Source organism: Carassius carassius, chromosome 19 (assembly GCF_963082965.1).
Source record: "Carassius carassius chromosome 19, fCarCar2.1, whole genome shotgun sequence".
NCBI classification, from domain to species: Eukaryota; Metazoa; Chordata; class Actinopteri; order Cypriniformes; family Cyprinidae; genus Carassius; species Carassius carassius.
This window is the reverse complement of record NC_081773.1, coordinates 13,516,622-13,536,238: the sequence shown is the minus strand read 5'-3', so window position 1 is coordinate 13,536,238 and position 19,617 is coordinate 13,516,622. Positions and strand designations below refer to the sequence as shown.

Sequence of the window (19,617 nt, the reverse complement as noted above, 5' to 3'; positions counted from 1 at the left end):
GACATTTACAGGGCTGTGAGAATGTGCGCTAGAAGTACCTTTTCTTTCACACAATTACTCTCTAATTAACCATTAGTTATTCGATTAGCCCTTTTAATCCTTGAGTCATGGGTACGAGTTTTTAAATGGTGGCTTAGTCATTGGCAACCCTGTGACGACTAATTAAAGGATGTGATGCACAAAATGGCCCGGAGAGAGAAGTTTGAGGAGGGGGAGGGTCATTAATTTGTAATAAAAAATTAAATTATAAAATGGCCAGTTCTGGCTGGAAAATCTGATTGGATGAGTAGTTGTAAAATGGCAGACATTCACACAACTTCAGGGCTAATGCTAGTAGGCCTGTTGGAATAATTAAATATCCGTCTAATCGTGATAATCTGATCTAATCGCGGTTGTTTTCATGCACTGTATAGCATAATAATAAGACATTCCATATCTTAAAGTGAGGGACAGAATTCTATTTACATTGTTAAATTTAATTTTACAGACTCTGCTCAGCATTCTAACAGCACTTCACATTCAGTTATGACAGTCAGCATGGTAAAACTCTCTCTCCAATATGATATATTCCCATTATAATACTTGATGTGTAGCTAAAGGTCTGGGGATTCACATAAAATGACATCTTCTTGGAGTTCATTGCTCTCTCATTTCTCTTCTCTGTTTGTACAGTGTGGAGTACAGTCAGAGACAATTTATAAGAGACATGTCACTTCCTCAGTCCTCCATTCAACTATATAAGGAAAATCCATAACGGCAAAAATTTGCTGTTGTATGCACAAGTCCCGCCCCTACCGCTGGAAAGCCAATCATCTACTTTTATCTACTTTTACTTCAAGTGCACCATTCTGCACCTTGGATGTGCATAAAAACATAAATGCCATTCTGTTTGAAGTAGGGCTGGATGATTAATCGAAAAGTAATCGAAACCGAAATTTAGAACATAATTTTTTTCCCATGTCGGTTATGTCGGTTATTTCCTGTTAATACTTCCCCTTAAAAGCGTGTGTGTAGCCACATGATTCTGCCAGTCAGTGGCATAAAATCAAAACACAGACGTGAACGCCGGTTCAACACACAGTGATGGCGCGCGAGCGGTGAGCCTTGAGTCTTCACTAAACTTTGTCAGTTGTATTTGTTTTATGGTTTGGACGTTCAAGCAATTACACGATCGGATGTGTATTATTATACCGAGCTACCATGTTCGCGCAGCTGCATTGGCACGAAAACTCATAGCTGTGAAGATCGCGCCACAGAGGAACGCAGTTGTCAGCGCTGTCCTGTGATTTATCACTAAAGTATCTTAGAATCTCAAAACTTATTATAGCATATTTTCTACTTTTGAAGGAAGTAGGCTATTTACAACCCCCAGCTTCACAATAATATAGAGACGATATGACTAATTCACACACGCAATCACTCGTACTGGTACTGTTTACCTTTAATCTTTATTTATCTCTTACACAGAGCAATAATATGTAAGAAATGTTACGAACATAAATAAAATAACTGCTGATAGTGAGCTATAATCGCTCTTTCAATATGAAAAAATATCCCACCTTTAATAGTCGATCTCAACCGTCTGGCTGAGGCCAGTCTAAAAAGACGCTCAAGACAGTTGACAGAACGCTGCTGCGTGTCGACACGAAAGCGTATCATTTTCACATGTTATTAAGCCTTGCCACTTGCAAATGTAACCATTCAAAAGACTTTAAAGCATTCAAACGCGGAAGACAAGACGCGGAAAAGCTGAACTGAGCAGCTGGTTACTCGCGCGCTGTGCTCGGTGCGCATGCGGAGAGAGAGCCGCGTCTCACAGACAGTAACACTGAACCGAGCTCTCTTCTGCGATGTTCTCCTTTAAGTTCCTCCTGCACCTCAACGAACAAAAACAAATCGCAGTTTAAACAAACAGAAAAGGATGTGTAAGAGCCCACCTCAGCACCGCGGTGTTCTGCTGTTCAGGGCTCACGAAGAGAGAGGCGTCTCAAAACACTTGAACACCGAATTTGTTTGTTTTTGCTCTTGTACCGACAAATATATAAAAAATATGTGAAAATACCCGTCTTGGATATGTTCGAAAAAACTGTATGTTCGAAAAAACTGTCAGTTATGTCTTAAGTTAAAGTAAACAGTTGAGAAAAAAATCGTATGTGTATTATATTGGATGCATTCAATGTCTCTTAAAGTTACCGCGCCTAATAGGGCTTGGGCGCCGTGTTGCATTCTGGGATGTGGCGGGCATGTTGATGAACAAATAAACAGAACGAACATACATATTAAACACTTTCAAATAGGGCCCACTGGTACAACCTGAACCGGGGCCCCGCAAACCCCAACTACAGCCCTGTTTACAGTACAAACCTTGTAAGTGAACTACGAGGGCAAAAAAAAAATAAACCAGAAACAAAATAATCGTTCATTAATCATAATCGAGGTAAATTTTTCAATTAATCGAGGTTTTGACTTTAGGCCATAATCGTCCAGCCCTAGTTTGAAGCATTTCACATTATCAAAGTTTTACACACAGAAAGATTATTAGAACCTTTTATTTTTCTCATGATTTCTATATTATTTTCATGAATGTATTTTGTAAGAATACAAATAGTTAACAGAATAAACATGTTTAAAATGTATAATGTGCATCAAAGAGTTTTTTTTCAAGATATTGTTTTTGCTGCTAAATTATACAGTCAGCTAATGACTGTTATAACATAATAAACATAATTAAAAATGTTTAATTTAAAGCTTAGACATGTTTATTCCAATGTAGTTTTTCCCTTTAATGAGGATGTGAGTATTTAGTGGATTAAGTTTAACAAAGGGTTTAAAAAAGAGTGACCATTAGTTCCACAAACACAGTATTGATATTCTTTAGTGGTGTAGAAAAAAAAATTGCGCTGGTGTTGGATTGAAATTGTGTTCGGATTTCCAATTCCAATGAACCGTGGACACAAAAAAAAAAGTCATTTTGAGCCAATGTACACAGAGCCATTATCACAATGTGGTGATTTCTCTGACAAAAACGGTCTAGTAATGAGTCTTGGCTATTTGAAAGAACTCCACCAAAGGTTATAAAAGGTTATGACAAGACTGCGTTTCTCTCACTCGCTGTCAAAGTATTTCTTCTTTCTGGTCACAGGAAATGTCAGTCTGAGGCATTCAGATTCTACCATTTATTACACTTATTACATTCTTAAATAAAAATGCTCCACTGAACAGTTCTTGCATAGATATCTTACAATACCAATTTAAAAAAGAATTATGAAACAGACCAGTAACAAAAATAAATTTCATCTTCTTCCTTAATAAAGAACATTACCATACTAACATTATATCATACAAATAATAATATTTTAAACACTTTGTACAGCAAAAGAACCAATAAAGAAAAACACACAAGGAAAGAACAGAATAGAAAAAAAACGGAGAGAAAGAGTGTGAAGATTACAGGAAGTGAGGGGGTGGAGTGTTAGTGATGTGGCGAGGGAAAGAGAGGACAGTGAATATGAGGGTCCCTGCTCTAGCGAGAAACTACATGCTTCAGCCTACATATGGCAAAATGTCGTCCTACTTCCATACAGATAAATCAAGGTGGCACATAACCGTTCTATTTTTTCCTTCCTTTCTTTTTCAGATTTGTACCTGCTCTACCAACTGGTGGCTGTCTGCGAGATCCATGTTTGGATAAGAGATAGAGAGGGAGAGCACCTGTGAAAGCATTGAGGTCTGTTGTTGGCCGGTTGCTCCCTGGTTAGTGATGTCTAGGGACATACATAGGTAAGAGATCGCTGACTGCTGCTAATGCATAACTGCGGGATGAAGCTGAAGGGATAGAGTTTTCAGGAAGTGATTGTGGTTCTGCAGGTGCAGGGTGGGATAGACTGGGGATGGGAGGTGAGGAACTCAAAAAGCAAAAGGGAAAGACCCGGTGAAAACCTTATGTACTGACATATCAAGTTTGGACAAACACGGATACAGACGCACTTCAAGATGCAGTATATCTCAAGACAAAAAAATGTGCTCACCTTTGTTTGTGAGTGACTGGGAACCCTATGGATGAGTATTTGAGTATATATATATATATATATATATATATATGCAGAACAGCAGACTTTGTTTGATGCACTGTTGACTAAAAAGACAATGTATGTTATGCCATGAATCTACAAGCCTTTTCTATTAAGCAGAAGAATGAATTGTTCCCATGTTCTTGTGATAAGTGCATCTTGAAATGCCACTAAATGTTATGTAGACATTTGACAGCAGTGTCATTTAAACAGACTAAGCTAGTTGTAACAATGAAGAGTGTTATGCAGTGAAATGTTGTTCCAATACAGATAATAAAAAATGAAAAAGTTGTCACCTCTGACCTTTAGTCATAAAATTCCCTTGTGATGTTTCAAGCATCTTTTTGTACAAAATTTAAGCTGCCAAAAGCCTCTTTGAAGCTGAAAAAAGCAAACGGCTTGGGAAGGGAGCTTCACTGGAAGAGTGCCCAGATCTAGTACACTTAAAACTGTTCCCTTAGAATGTTGACAAACATTCTTACTGTCATGTAAAATGCTCTGCCACAGAATTATCTCCGTTTCAAAGTCCTATGGAAACTCGCGGTAGATAAAGTGGTCTTCTGTACAGCTAAATCAGAACTGTGTTAGGATTGTGTGAATGATCGCTTTAAAATCGATTCCTAAAGACATTCCTGACTATAGAAGTGCTAGAACCGATACGACTAATTAGCTGTTTGAACTTCACGTTAGGCTCTAAACTCATCCTCAACTTTGCATTCAAACTGTATTTTACAAGCTCACATATTTGAGACCAAGTCAATGGTCACCTAGACGTTCAAGAACAAATCATAGGAAGCTGGTGTAGGGCAGAAGAGATACTGTGAGAATAAAGTTAAACACAAATGTCTCTCTTTCATCACCCAGCAGTTTATTTGCAAATGTGTAAATCTTTGGGCAAAGTATGCATCAGAAACCTGTGCGATTGCATGGACCGCTGCTGTCGTGAGAGTGAGATATCAGGGGTTTCAAATGGCATTGATATGTAAGGTAATATATATATCATGCTGCCTGCTAATGAATCTGATTGGCCTATTCTGTATTTATTTGGTAACGTCTGGAGCATGTTGGCAAAAAAGGAGTATTGTTTGAAATTTTGCATTTAACTTTGCTTTGCACTGTATTTAAACAGGCAGTATTTATATTTATATCTTCAGTGTTGATTTGAAGATTGGCTTCATTGTTTGTCGGTTTCAAAAATGATATGAAGCATTTTTTTAGGTTCCTGCTGTTCTATCCCATATGGTGACTGAAAGAATAAGCAGAATTGTCATTTTGTAGAGTAAAGTAGAGCAGTGTGGAACAAACGTAGCTTCTCATCACCGCTACTTACAAGCAAAACAGAAATGTAACCCATTCAAAGCTTTAAAGTTTATGTGACACATGTAGAATGCTGTACACTGTCAATAATTGCTCCATTTGTGGAATTAGAGCACATCATTATGACACTGTATCATTACATCCTGCTTGCTTGCTTTACAGAAACTCATACATACAGTCATCACATAAACAGGCCGCTTCTTGCGGAAAAAAGTGCCACAAACCACAACTGATTGTACAATAGTGGAGATGAAGCAATTCACCTCTTGTTTTGTCAATTTTGGCATGACTTTGCATTTCAATGGAGAAAATGACAAGGAAATAAAAATAAATCAACTAATAATGACAACTGATATCTAACGTGTAGTTGTGGTCAAACAGAAGTGGCAGCGTGTGTGAGTCTGTGTATGTGTGAGTGTGTGTGCGTGTGATAGAAGAGTTGCCTTCAGCAGGCCTCAAACCAAGAGAAAGGCACAGACCCTTCACTCATGGGCAATGTTGCAATGAGAGTTTTGGTGCCAATCGTTAATCTCTGGCGGTTCCCTGAGGGACACTCTGGGATCGTTTAGTAGAGTCTGCGATGACTATGAAACACGGGTCAGCAGGGAAACGCCCTGATTGCCATGCCATGACATGCTTCACAACCTTGGGCACAATAATATATATTTAGTCACCCGTGATTTAGAAGCTGGTTGTTAACGGAGCTAGACCTAGGCCCGGTTTAGCAAAAAAAAAAATTACAAACGAGCTCTCGATTTAACGCCTGACGTCTGGATGGAACGCAATCCTACAAAACAACAATTGCTAAAATCCTGCTGTGAAGATTTCGGTGCAAAACAAATAATGCTGAGAGGCAAGCTGTGCATGTATGTGTGCGAGTGTGTGTATCTGTCTGAAAGAGGCTGCCATGCAGTGTTTCATTTTAACGCTGTTCATTAACTTGGTAATTATTTTTCTACTTTTTTTTTCTTCTTTAGTTTTTCTCAGGAAAAAGGCAAGAGCAAAGAAACTGTTCTTTCTGTATTGTGGTGTGTGTGAAGTTTTTTTTTATGCATTTTTTGTTTTCTGTTTTTTTCCCTCCGAGTAGTTTTTTTGATTTTATGCTTTTTTATTTTTGTTTTTGAACGTTTTTTGACTGTATGAAAAAAAGCACAGAGAACATTGAAAAAATCAGTGCAGACAATGGATACGAAACAGGCAAAGTTAATCTGGGCTGATGCCACCAAGTTCTTTTGGATCCTGATCCCAGCAGGTGCTCCAATCTGAGAGTCAAACATCCTGCCAGCTGTCCTATCCCCCCTCCCATAATGCTTCCTCCATTGGCTTCCTCTGGGGCACCGGACTACTACGTTCTTACACGGGTGCCAGTATCAACACAAAGCAAAATAACTTTTTTCAGTGTCAAGAGAGCGGCAAAGAAGGTCCGTGCCGACATGCTCTGGTTTGTTTTTCCCGGATCAAATCAGAGCAAAGCAAAATGAAAAACAGAAGACCTCTGTCTTTTCATACCAAGCCAGCAATCCTGATTTTGTTCTGTTCCCGTCTTATGCTTCAAACGTTTCCTTTCAGTGTCAGATAGCAGTCACTGAACCTTGTGCATACTGAGAAGGGCTCACAGTTACCTCCCGTTGCCCGTGTGTGCACGTTTATGCTTGTTCACAAAGCAAGTTTTTACTTTTTTTGTTTTTTTTTAGAAGTTTACTTCTTAAAGACATTTCAGCTCAGAAGGAAAACAAACCATCTTTTTAACACTGTCTTTAAAAAAAAACAAAGGCAAGAAAGTGTCGCTGCGCATCATTTAGTTCGCCCATGAGGTGACGGGCGTGAAGAGCAGAGAAGAGTTCGCTCCTGAGCGATGAGTACGAGAAGTCAGCACACATCCTGAGCGTTGCCGTATTTTTTTGTTTTTCATTTTTTCCCACGCAGAGCCTACTTCGGGGGCCGGGCGTTGCTTTTGGCCGCTTGCTCCATTGGTCACTCCTCAGAACGTATTGGCAAATGTTGTTTTCCGTGTTTGGTTGTTTGCTGTATACGACATAGCTGCAGGTTGGTTATTGTGATGTGTCCTTGGAAAAAGATAAAGGAAGTTCCAGAAATTACACTGAACATGATTCTCTGGTAGAACCGTTATGTTACGTGATGAATGGCATGTGTGTTTCGGTTTTATACATGTAGTGTTGAGTATCCGTTCCATGCTAATGGTTGATTTACTGTACACAAAGAGAATGACAGAAAAAAAAACGGTGGTGTTTGGCAGTGTCTGACCTCCAAGCTAGCATTCGGTAAGGCATGGCTAATCGCTGATGAAAAGTCTTTTAGACTTTTAGTATCCAACAACGTTTGCCCACACTGCCTCACATGTTCCTCCTGGTGGCGTTTGCGGCCAGACCCCTCATGTGCACTCAAAGTCTGTTGTGAATGTTCCCGTCTGGGCAGTGCACACCTGTTCTCCTCTTTGTTCTCACTCGTTTTCTCTCACTCTCTCTCTCCCGTCTCCCTCGGCCTTAGATATGTCGCTTCATGTGCAAAGCCAAGTGATCAGACCGGGAAAAACATCTGTGAAGAGAAGGAGACAGAGTTAGCCTGGATTCACTTAAGGAAACACAGTTATCATCGCACTAAAGAGGGACGCAGTCTGAGTTTCTTGGAAGACGTGTGGTGGCTTTGCAGATGGAACAGAGAAAACAACATTTGGCGTTTGAAAAAAAAAAAAAAAATTTAAGCATTGCCAGCTTTTTGCTCTAAAACTGGTGACAGATCGTTTCGAACGCATATCTTGCCAATGCAGTTAGCAGGGAAGTCTGTGCCGAGCCTTGCGAAAGAAATCATTTTTTGGGAGTGTGACCACAAATCACGACGAGCCTGTTTGAATTAAGAAATTATTTCGAGGCTGGAGGTGAAATGGTATTGTTTAAACTGTGTGGCTGCATTAGTTATGTAGCACTTGAGTCATGGCGGTTGGTTTCTTGTTGTGGGCCGTGGGCTTTTTTGTGTCATCATCAATAAAGCTCACATGTAGCCACTGCTGATAGGAGCAATACATAAATATGCTTGGAAAATATGGTGTTGTGATGCCATGTCTGTGTTACATTTATGCGGCTATGAGGATTGCAATATTACTGCTATAGTTTTGAAATGGAATCTTAACTTTAATGAATAGAAACTTAGAGTGTAGAGAGTTGGAAAGGAGTGGAGAATTATAATTTCAATTTGCCTCTGGCTGTATCCATTATTAACTAGTCAAGAGCCACAGTGTTAACTCCTCTTTTGCTTTTTGGTTGGGAAGGAGCCAAAACAGAAATTAAGGTGGAAGAAGGATGTACATCTACAGGTAGACACAGCTGGTTTTCAGATGAGGCATCCTGGTGATTTTCCCCAGTTGCTTAGCAGAATTCTGTTTTGAACAGTTTTTTTCAGTATTCTCTGAAAGTTATTCTCTAAATTCCTTTGATCATATTTGTAATGATCAGTCATACTTATATGCTCAATGAGGGCTTAAGTTCTATGGAGTACAAAAGCCAGGTTTTAGAAGTTACAATCCCATTCATTTACTCTATTTTTTACAATTCCATAGAAACATTTCAAGATGGACCTACCACGAGCTCTGAGGTTATGAAAAAAAGCAAAAAATAAATAAATTAAAAAAAGTATTTAATTGACATTGTCCAAGTGAAAAAGCGCAGTTCACTACTCATGAATCGCAGTTCACTACTCATGAACCCTGAAAAAGATTGATGAATATTTTGTAATTATTTTTTACAAATCACACATTTCTACAAATCAGTGTTTTTATATTGTACTATTGTTTTGGCATTCACAGTTCTTCACTCATAAAAGCCATATTATATCCATTATTGAGTTTTTTTTTTCTAATGTTCTAATGGTTACTAATGTTAATGTTTTTAATGTTTTCTAAGTTCTAATGGGAAAAATGAATGGGGGAAAATATTTCCAGAACCAAAGGAAACACTGTGACATTGCTGACATTATTTTCACGGCAATTAAGCCCATATCCCCAACCATTACCATTCCTGCTATAACAGCTTTTTTATATTATTTCTTATATTGTTTCATTTGAACGCAATTGGACTGCAGTATTGATCAATCAGCATCTGGCAGTGGATTTGTTTTATGCGAATGACAGTTGTACATTTTCTTTTCATTCAGGTATGTGAATTTTTGGCTGAGCCTGATGACATTGTATATTACATTCGGTTAAATTTTCGTTTGTGATTTGCATCAATCTTGGTGTGACTAGTCTTTTAGGTGTGTGTGTGTGTGTGTGTGTGTGTGGAGGCAAGGCAGAGCGACTGGACAGATGGTCCTGTGACTCACTGTAAGTGGCTGCTACACCAGCTGGCACACCCTTAGATCTCATACCCCTCCTCCCACCTCTCACTCAACCTCTCTCAACACTCGACAGGGGGCTGTGCTTGATTAGGCAGGATTAATGATGCCCAATACACTGGTGTGTGTGACTGTGAGACAGTAAGACTGTGTATGTGTTGGCTGACTGTATTTACTGTTAGACTGCCCATGACTGTTGCTCCTCATAACCCATTGTGACGATAACACAAACACACGTGCAGTCAGTAATTACACCTAGAAGAGAGAAACAATACAACATATGCAGTTCCAAACTTGTATGCCTTTAATTTAATTTTAATGTTTAAACCTTTTTTAATGCGTTTGTTTTCTTTCTTTATTTCCTATTCATAGTTACCTTTTTTGTTTCAGTCTACATTGTTTTGACTTAGAAATACTAGTATTACCATATCACATTTGAAAATATGGATGTAAGAATTATATTTAGAAGAACAAAATTCACCAAATAATTAAATTTTTCCTTATTTAAACTTGTATGGCTTCAGAAGACTTTACATAGTGATGTAGTTGAGATGTATGGAGTAATTTTGGAGCCTGTATCATTTTAGTGTTTATATACTATTATAGTATTTATTATTATTATAGTATTATTTTTATTCATTTTTTTGATATTGCGTTTATGTGGTAATACAATGGTTGTATGTTCATATTTTATTTTTATTTTTCTTATTTTACTGGTTGTTGTTCGAAATAAAATAAATAAATAAATAAATAAATAAAGAATAGTATTTATTAATCAGTCAGTCAGCTTTTATTTTTATGTTTGTAAATTTAACTTTCAATTATCTTTCAGTTTTAGTCATTTTAGTACATGAACTTAATTGTATAGGTTAGGAACAATATAAAGGTGAGTAAATGATGACAGAATGTAATTTTTGGTAAACTGTCTCTTTAAAGAGCATAGGTTATTAATGCTGAACTAAAAGGTTGTAGGTTCAACAATCACTGTTATAGTCTTGAGCAAGACTTTTAACCTCAGGTTGCCCCAGAGGGACCATCTGTGTTACTTAACACAGTTGCAAATGTCTGGCACTATACCAAATTATGGAATAAATGCGAACATTGTGTGTTGTTCTACTCTATTCTATTCTATTCTATTCTATTCTAGATCAGGAAGTTTAGCTCTGTTACTGGACTCTGGACCCTGCACTGACCTGAGGCAATGCCAAAAAACAGGACAGTTGCAAAACTGAAGACCATAATGGGCAATTTTGCACGTTTTCAACAGAGTGCACACTGAATCAACTTTAGACACTGGTTTATTCCATCCAGATTCAACTGGGCATCCTTCCTGCCACCAGATTCTACAGTACCGCCTCCTGATGTCATTCCTACACATTACTCTTGATTGTTGTCCCATTGAAGAGCAATAATGCTGCACAAGGTCACTTTCACATCCCAGCAGCATCGCTGTTTACACTTGTTATACTTTTTTCACTCTATATAGTGTACAACACCCATAATGCAATGCACAACTAAATATGGATGTGCTCCCCAAAGAGATTCTTCAAGGTTTAGTATTGAAAGCGAGTAACAGGAGGGCTCAGCTTATAAATGCTTCTCAGGGAATGATGGGGGTCTATCTGTGCGGATTCTGCAGCGGAGCTAAATTGCTAATTTGCTAAACTCCAAATTCAGAAGATGCCTTTGTTTATACTTGACATGAGGGAGAAAGAATTGTCGATGCAGATTTGCTTATCCAAGCCAGCTCCTCCTCCTTTTGTCATGCAATAGCTGCCAAACACTGAGTAATGAGTGTAGGGACACAGATTTCCCCATGCCTTCCCCCAGAGAGTTCACGTACTCGGCTGCGCCCGAGGGAAAACAGTGCTGTTCAGGTGTCAGCAGCAGTCTGAAGAACAGAGGCAGCCCTAGTCCGCTGGGATCGGTGGAGCAGAGAAATGTTCAATGGACAACTTTCAAAAGGCTGCAGTGAGGTTGGTTTGATGCCGACGGCGAGACAGGGAGCCGTGTCTAATAGTGCTTCCACCTGGAGCTGGCTCAGTGGGCACGCGGCCTCCACTGTGTAATTGCTGCCCGCATGCCAGGCCCGAGTGACAGCTTCTTAATACTGTCACCTGACAGGCTATCACTCTTTCTCCCCATGCTAATGCAAATCTCTCTTTTTCTCTGCTGTTCTCTTCACCTCTTTATCATCAACACAAACACATGTTCACCACGCTGCCTCTGCATTGTGTGTCTGCCCTAAAAGATTCAAACGGGGATCCTACAGTCACGGAAAACAGAGAACTATGAAATATAAAGGAATTTTTAACTTGTGATTTTTCTGTTTCCATTTTTTCCTTGAAAAACCTGTATCATGTAGAATGTATAAATGTATTTACTATATGTTCAGCTATAAAATATTTTGTTAGAAAGAAATTTGCTCTTTGGGAGTGCAATTTGTATGATTTAAGCGATTAAAAAAATCCTTACATAGTAGTCATGAACAATTCAGTGGTCAAAAGGTGTGGGAACATTGTTTAAATAATTATTGAGAAGTTTGAATCCAAATTTGCATACTTCTGTGCACTCAAAGTAAAGTAATTTGTTGGTACTTTCAGAACAAAAAACTCTTCTCAGTATTAAAGAATAGCACAGAATAGATTCCACACCACAGATATAATGAAAAAGTTACAGAGAAATGATATCGTTGAAATCAATTTCAGAAGGATTTTTTTCCAGCTGATGAACGATAAAAACATCGACACCCAATCTGAATCCATTCTGCTATAAGGAGCTTGAGAATTTAAAGTGGCAGACAAGCTTGTGCTTAGAATACACAGATGATATCCTTCGCTGATGTGGATGCTAATATAGTTATCTTTATAGTTATCATTCTTGGTGTGAAAGGGCCTTTACAGTTTCATTTAATTTCTTTAGACAAAATGCATTTCATTTATCATCTGTCAGCAATAACATCAGAATAATTGCTGGCTTGTTGTATTGACAAGAATTGGAACATCAGTGCATTTCTAATAGTATGCAAATGGCGATTAGTTACTCTACATAACTTCCTACAAAAAACTCTTACTGTGTGCTGATGTTTCAGTATTCAGTCAAAAAAAACCTCATCAAACATGCTGCGTCTTTCCTCTAGAGCCCTACGTGCATCCATTTCATCCTGTGCCTCTCCCCAGCTCTTTTATATTACTGTTATATAACTCTTTTACCTTGGAATGCATACCCATGCCTGTAACTTCTCTTTTTCCCTGCACTCAAGCCATAGTGTGGGCATACGCTGTACCGATGGGAGGACGGAGGAAAGTGGAACCGAATGTGAGAAGGAGATATTCGCAGTAATTCGGTAATGGGTATCACAGGACCAGACTGTGAATGAGTTATTCAGCAGGGAACTGAGCCTACACTAACTTCCAATGAGGCCGATGCAGTATGGCTATGTGCATGTCATCAGAGAGAATTCGAGAAAACAAGAGCGAAGGGAGGGGTGATTGGTTCTTATTAAGGGAGAGAGTTTACTCTTGTGGACTCATAACTTGAGGAATTTGTTTATGGATGCTTGAGGACTGTGGACTAGTGTGCTTGAGGGTGTGTGTGTGCGCGCGTCGGTCGGGGGGGTATTAAAGAACTAAAAAGGGTTAAATATGTGCATACTTTTATTGTGAGCTAGCATTGTAGCTTTTGCGGTGTGTCTCTTACCTGTCGCAGTGGTTGCACTTGAAAGGTTTGGCACCAGTGTGTTTGCGGTAGTGCCTCGTCAGTTCGTCACTTCGTGCGAAACGCCATTCACAGCCTTCCCAGGAGCATTTGTAAGGCTTCTCACCTGCATGCACAAACACACATCATTTAATCCCTGCTTCACCATTCACACACAACTGTAGCTACACAGATGGTGCACCTCTGGAGCGAGGCAGCCACTGTGCCACTGTGTGCACCGTCAGCAGTTCCATTATCTACATCATTCATTACTGTTTCTCTCAATCACACATCCAAGCCAGCCAATCAGATCGCTCTTGCTTTCTCTCCTGGTCAACCAATCGCATCTCTGTATCCCAAATCTTATACATTCTGAGTCGACGAAACATGAAAAATGCTGTCTTCTCTGGCAATATATGGAGGCGATCATTTTCTGACATTATTCGATCAAGGGTCATTTTCCATCTTTTCTTAAATTGAATAGGAGCTGCCTAAATGTGCTCAGTCACCATAACAGAACGAATTCATAACCCAAAGTCAAGTATCCAAAATGAAGCCATTTGTGCTAAATGTTCTCCACCCTTCCAGTGAGCTCTGAAATTCTAATGAAATTAAACAGATGGGAAAGGAGATACCAAATTCCACATGCCGTACTTTTATGCCTCAGATTTAAAATATGGCCTTTAGTGAGGGAGGAAGGGGGGTTTCAGCACCGAAGACAGGGTCCCAGCACAGTTGCAGTGTTCCTGGGGAACAGAACGGCCTCCAGCCTGGGGCTTTGGTGGGTATGGGGAGGGTGTCGATGGCACTGATTCAGATCTGGAGGTGGTAATGATAATTGGGGTCTTAATGACGCTTAATAGGAAACAATGCCATATTCACAGCGCAAGAGCTGCCAGCTTTTCCAGCAATCAATGTGTGCACCAATCTTCCTAACTAGAGTAAGGCTCCATTAAATTTGAAGTTGCCCATTTAGAAATAGTTGTTCACTAAATTGATGCTAACCATGCTTCTAAACTAGGATGACCACCACGTTGGTAATTTATTTCTTCAATAAAAACATGATATTAGGCATGTAGGCTCATTTTAATCCTTTAGTTAGGTTTAAGTTTAGTTTTTTGAGACATTATGTTGGCTTGTCAAAGCCTTGTCTGAAGTTTAAAATGATTGTTAGATTTATTAAAATAAGTCAGACAAAGTTGGTAGGTTGCTAGGGCATTATAAGCAGTTGTTCGAGCATTACTAGGTGGATGCTTAGATTTTCCAAGTGGTTCTTTTCGATGGTGTTTGTATGCATTTTTATGTACCTTGGATAGTCAGTCCAGACATACAGATGTATGGATTGACATATGAAAGTGAAAGAAAATGAAAGTCATGACATTTGCCAAGTATGGTAACCCATACTCAGAATTGGTGCTCTGCATTTAACACATCCAATTGCACACACAAGACAGTGAGAAGTGAACACACCATGAACACACACCCGGAGCAGTGGGCAGCTATATATCCAGCGCCCAGGGAGCAACTGGGGGTTCAGTGCTTTGCTCAAGAGCACTTCAGCCATGGGTATTGAGGGTGGAAGAGAGCGCTGTTCATTCACTCCCCCCCACCTACAACTCCTGCCAGTACTGAGACTCAAACCGGTCACCTTCGGGTAACTAGTCCGTCTCTCTAACCATTAGGCCACAGATAAATTGATAGATGGACGCACAGATGGATGGATGAGCAGACAGATTTTTGGTTTTTGATTACTGGTAATTAATCAAATGATCTTACTCAACCAATCTAAGATCATCCTGTAATGAATAAAAACTCCGTAATCTTCGGGAAGAAGGAGGCGGGAACCGGCGGACAATCAACTGAAACTTTAATTACAAAATAAACATAAAACAGCGCAACAGCCCCTCGCGGACGACTGTCGCGCACAAATCAAAATCAAAACACAAACTAAAACCCAGGCCTGGTCCTCTCTCGTCCGTCACTGTCGTCGCTCCGTTTTTATATCCCTCCATCTCCTCCGTGGGACTCGAGACCAGTAAGTGTCGCAGGTGTCGCTCATCTGCAATCACTCCACCGGCCTCGCTCCTGTTCCCACGTCCCTCGGCCCTGCCCCACTCGTCACATACCCCCATCGCCCCTCGCAGGCCAGGGGGTACTCCCGAGACTGCGCTCTACTCCCCCCCCTCCCTCCTGGGGGGACCGCTCACGGTGACCTGCGGGAACCTGGGGGTAGGACAGACGAGGCGAGAGAAAAGGAGATGGAAGGAGGAGCGACAGAGACGAGAGAGGGGAGGGGAACTCATGTCTTTCTATGCTAGTCTTTCAGCAAGGAAGTGCCTGAACCTCCACGATGGACTCTGGATACTAACGGAGAAAATCATAGAGAGGAATGGAAATGATTACAGTCTGTTATTTTCCTTTCTCCTTTCCTTTTTCTTGTGAGGAAAATATTATCCAGTAAGATGTGGAGAAAGTGGAAGGAATTTGCTTTTGCAATATTTCATATCTCAAAAATTTATGCAGTTGATTTGAGCATACATATTGCTGTAATGAAATCAAAGTCTGTTCAGCTATTTATCCTGTCTCGTTTTTTAGCTTTATGATGCAATATGAGGTAAAGGATGACATAATGTCGGGTTTACCACTACATCACTTGTTCGGTCCTGGAAGTCTCTTATGATGCAATACAAAGTAAAGAATGACAAGGCAACAGCGGCTAGGAAAACGACTCCAAGTAAGATGTCTGACCGTTTCCTCTTTCTATCCCCCACAGACATATTTTTTTTTACTTTAGATGACAAAGAGAGGAGGATTTTTAAATATAATACAACATACTTGGTTCACCTATGGGAATACTGCAAACAAGCAGCGGGCCTTCTTTGACATCTCTCATCTTTCTCTGCCAGGCAACACGCACACAGACAAACAGCCGGTCAAAGTGCCTTGAGGTTTATTTTATTATGTTTGCTTGTCCTTGAGCTCCTTCAATTTATAAAATCAGTTGGACAAAATATTGCCACGTCTGCTCTTGTGTCTGTGACTGTGACTCGTGTCAAACGTTTCGCACTACACTCACAATAATTGGCCAAAGACCCCCTCACGCTGGCTCCCTCCTTATGCCGTAGCACCCTTCTTCCCCCTCTTTATTTCCTTCCCTGTCTTGCCGTCTGACAGCAGCGAGGCAGGCTTGGACCTGCAACCAATGCAACCATAACACAGGCCAATTATAACTTGGAGAGTCATGGATGCATGATAGAGTCGCCTAGCAACCAGCTGAGAGAGGTAGAGAGAGTATTAAAGGAGAGAAGAGAGGGAGAAAAAGCCATCCAGTCGGTATGCAACCTATGGACACTCTGCAATACCAACCAATTATTGCTTGCTTTAGATATGCATGATGTAGTTGCCTGGCAACACCAACTGTACCCAGAGAGGGTACGGGAAAGGTGAGATTGATTTGGCATATTGATGCTTCAATTGGCATCTACAGCTGCAAATAATCAACCTATTACAGTCTTTTGATATAGTCTCCTAGCAACGAACACCCTCCAAAACATGAAGCATCCTTCCCTCCCAACAGTGTCCTAGGTGTGTACGGTGTGGTTAATTACATTTCCTCTGGACAGAGTGGCGTTAAGCTATTATTTTCTAGATTTTGGAGGTACTGAGAGTTGCAAAGTTGGACAATGTCATTATGCTTCATGGCTGCTCTGCATATTTATGAAGATACGTGATCAACTGTGAATGTGATTAATTACTTGAGTGACTTCTGACACCTGATCAAATGTATCTGTATATTAAAACAATCAGAATAAAACTCTGTGATGCAGCTAACATTACATGCTTCAATGTGCTTTTGTTTTCTATTCGAGAAAGCGTGGTTGTATTTTTTCAGCATTCTTAGGCATGAGGGGTTGTGGATTTTTTTATTTTATTTTTTGTAAAGACAGCATCAAGATAAAAATAGTTCTAAAAAGATTTCATACATGTCAAGATTTCAGCATTCTGCTCCATCCATTTCTCACTGTCTAGATGTTTTTGAACACAGTCAATTTTAATGTGAAGTTTTAAAACATCTGGACATGCAGTGGTTCTTAGGTAAACTTTTGGAAGCATCCAGTCAAATCTAGTCATTAGCTTTGTTGGATTTGTTATTTTGCCAGCTGATTAATGAATGCTTAACAAAATCTGTCTCTAACATAATGTAATATTACATAATGTAATTCATCTTCATGAGAAAATTGTTCACCTTATTAGGATTTGTTAATTACCGTGTAATGATATCTCACATTGAGATATCTCAACATCTCAATGTCACTTCTAAAGTTATCTTAAAATATTCAGTTTGGAAAATGTTATGCATGTCTTATTTCTACAGAATTTACTAACATTCCATTTTTTTCAGGGTCAGGAGTGCACCTAAACAACATGTAAGCTTTGCTTAAATCCTGTTGTAATTTTAATCTCCCTGTTTTAGTAATCTACAGAAATGATAACCGAAAAAAACAGGATTAAGCCAATTAAAATAATAAATCTGTCTTCTGATAAACACATAATGTGATGAGCCCACAAGCCAAAATGTCTCTTCAGGGTTTTATTTTTCTCTTTTTACTTGCTATTGCCTATTTCCCCTCATTTTCAAAACCGCAAGTGCCGTCTATACACTAGAGTCAGCCCAAAAGCGATTAGCATCACCAGCACTCACTGGAACCTGCAGAGTCAACAGCTGGCCACAGGGGCCAGATACGCTGCATTGAGGCCACTGTCACAGTAGGTTTAGGGGCCACGGTAGAGTGTAACACGGTCTCAGGTTCAGCGAGAGGGCAGAAACTACGGCACCGGGCGTGCAAGCCAGAATTAGCTGGGAAACGAGATTTAGCTCAGTCGGTCTATCAATCATCTTGCAATTACTGACTGCACTGGCAGGTTTTGAATGGTGTGGCTGGGTTCATTTTAGTCTGAGATTAAGGTGCAGGAGAGAGAAAACCAGCTATCTTGCTGTGGGGTTGTGCTGCAAAAATCGAGTTAGCTTCACAAGATCTCTTGTGGCCCTCCTGTAGTATCAGAGGCTTGGCAAAGAACATTTTCCAAACTCTGAAACTTCATCTCATTACACGCAGAGTTGGATTTGATATACCAGAAACCTTTTTCTAGGAAAGCTAAAAATGCTACACGTGATGCTAAAAAACATATGTCATTGGTGCAGTTAATCACCTGTATGTGTCCTCTGGTGTGCCTTTAGGTGGGAGCTTTTTGTGTAAACCTTCCTACAGCCATTAAACTGGCAACGATGGACCCTCTTTTTGTTCTCTGGAATGTCTCCTCCGCCTACCGTTCCCAGTCCTCCCTCTCCGTCGCTCTGTGTGCCGCGATTTGGTGGCGATGGTAGCGAATGTGTTGCCACCAGCTTTGCCGCCCCAAGACCAACTTTCTTGGCCACCAATTTCAGTGTGAGTGTGCCATCGGCTGTAGCGGTAAGAGTCTGCGTAGGCTTGACAAGATGGCGTCCCAACTCTGGCGAGGAAGGCGGCGTGAGGGATGTGACTGCGTTTAGCTGGGCGGGATTAACCCCTCCGCTGGCTTCTTTCAGCCCTGCCTCAGTATTCTTGGTGTTGGCTGGGGCATGGAGGTTTTTGGGAAGGGATACGAGCAGAGGTGGCGGGCTGGGCTCATCAGATAAACCAGGCAGCAGGGGGTCCATCAGGTCCTCGTCGCTGTCTCCCTTCATGAAGGCTGGTGTTAGGAGGCAGTCGAGCTCCTCATCGAAGAGTTCCGAAAGCCTTTTGGGCTCCGTCTGTAGGTACCTCTCCAGTTCCAGACATGTCTGCAGGAAAAACAGAAATGTATAAACATGAGATGGTAAGCCTCAGAATATTCTTTAAGTCCAGTGATGTTTACAGAAGGAATGCTAACTGTCTGAAAAACACTGTTGGTTACAGCTGAATGTGCAACAATGAAACACGTGGCACGTCAACACATTTCCATCTGGGATTGGTTCAGTTGGTCGCACCATGGAAGGTGTAAATGATTAAATCTGCTACATTGACACTTTTGGAAAGAAAAATTTTGGAGTACAGCTGGGGGGCAAGATTTTCTGGTAGAGAAACTGAACATCCGTGGAATTATTTTACTCGCTGTGGTTGAGGGAACAGTATTTATCCATGTAACATAGCACATTTCGGATGGTGCT

General features: G+C 40.3%; 1 protein-coding gene across 1 annotated transcript in view; it reads right to left on the bottom strand.

The window, feature by feature from the left end:
* Positions 1-3,161: 3,161 nt before the first annotated feature.
* The window catches only part of LOC132095129 (Krueppel-like factor 7), a 42,758-nt gene continuing 26,302 nt past the window's right edge, over positions 3,162-19,617 (bottom strand). The window contains exons 2-4 of the mRNA XM_059499907.1: positions 18,642-19,251; positions 13,434-13,557; positions 3,162-7,943 (exon numbers count right to left, since the gene is read on the bottom strand). Coding sequence (XP_059355890.1) covers positions 7,892-7,943; positions 13,434-13,557; positions 18,642-19,251 — 786 coding nt within the window. The 3' untranslated portion in view covers positions 3,162-7,891. The remainder of the gene's footprint in view (positions 7,944-13,433; positions 13,558-18,641; positions 19,252-19,617) is intronic.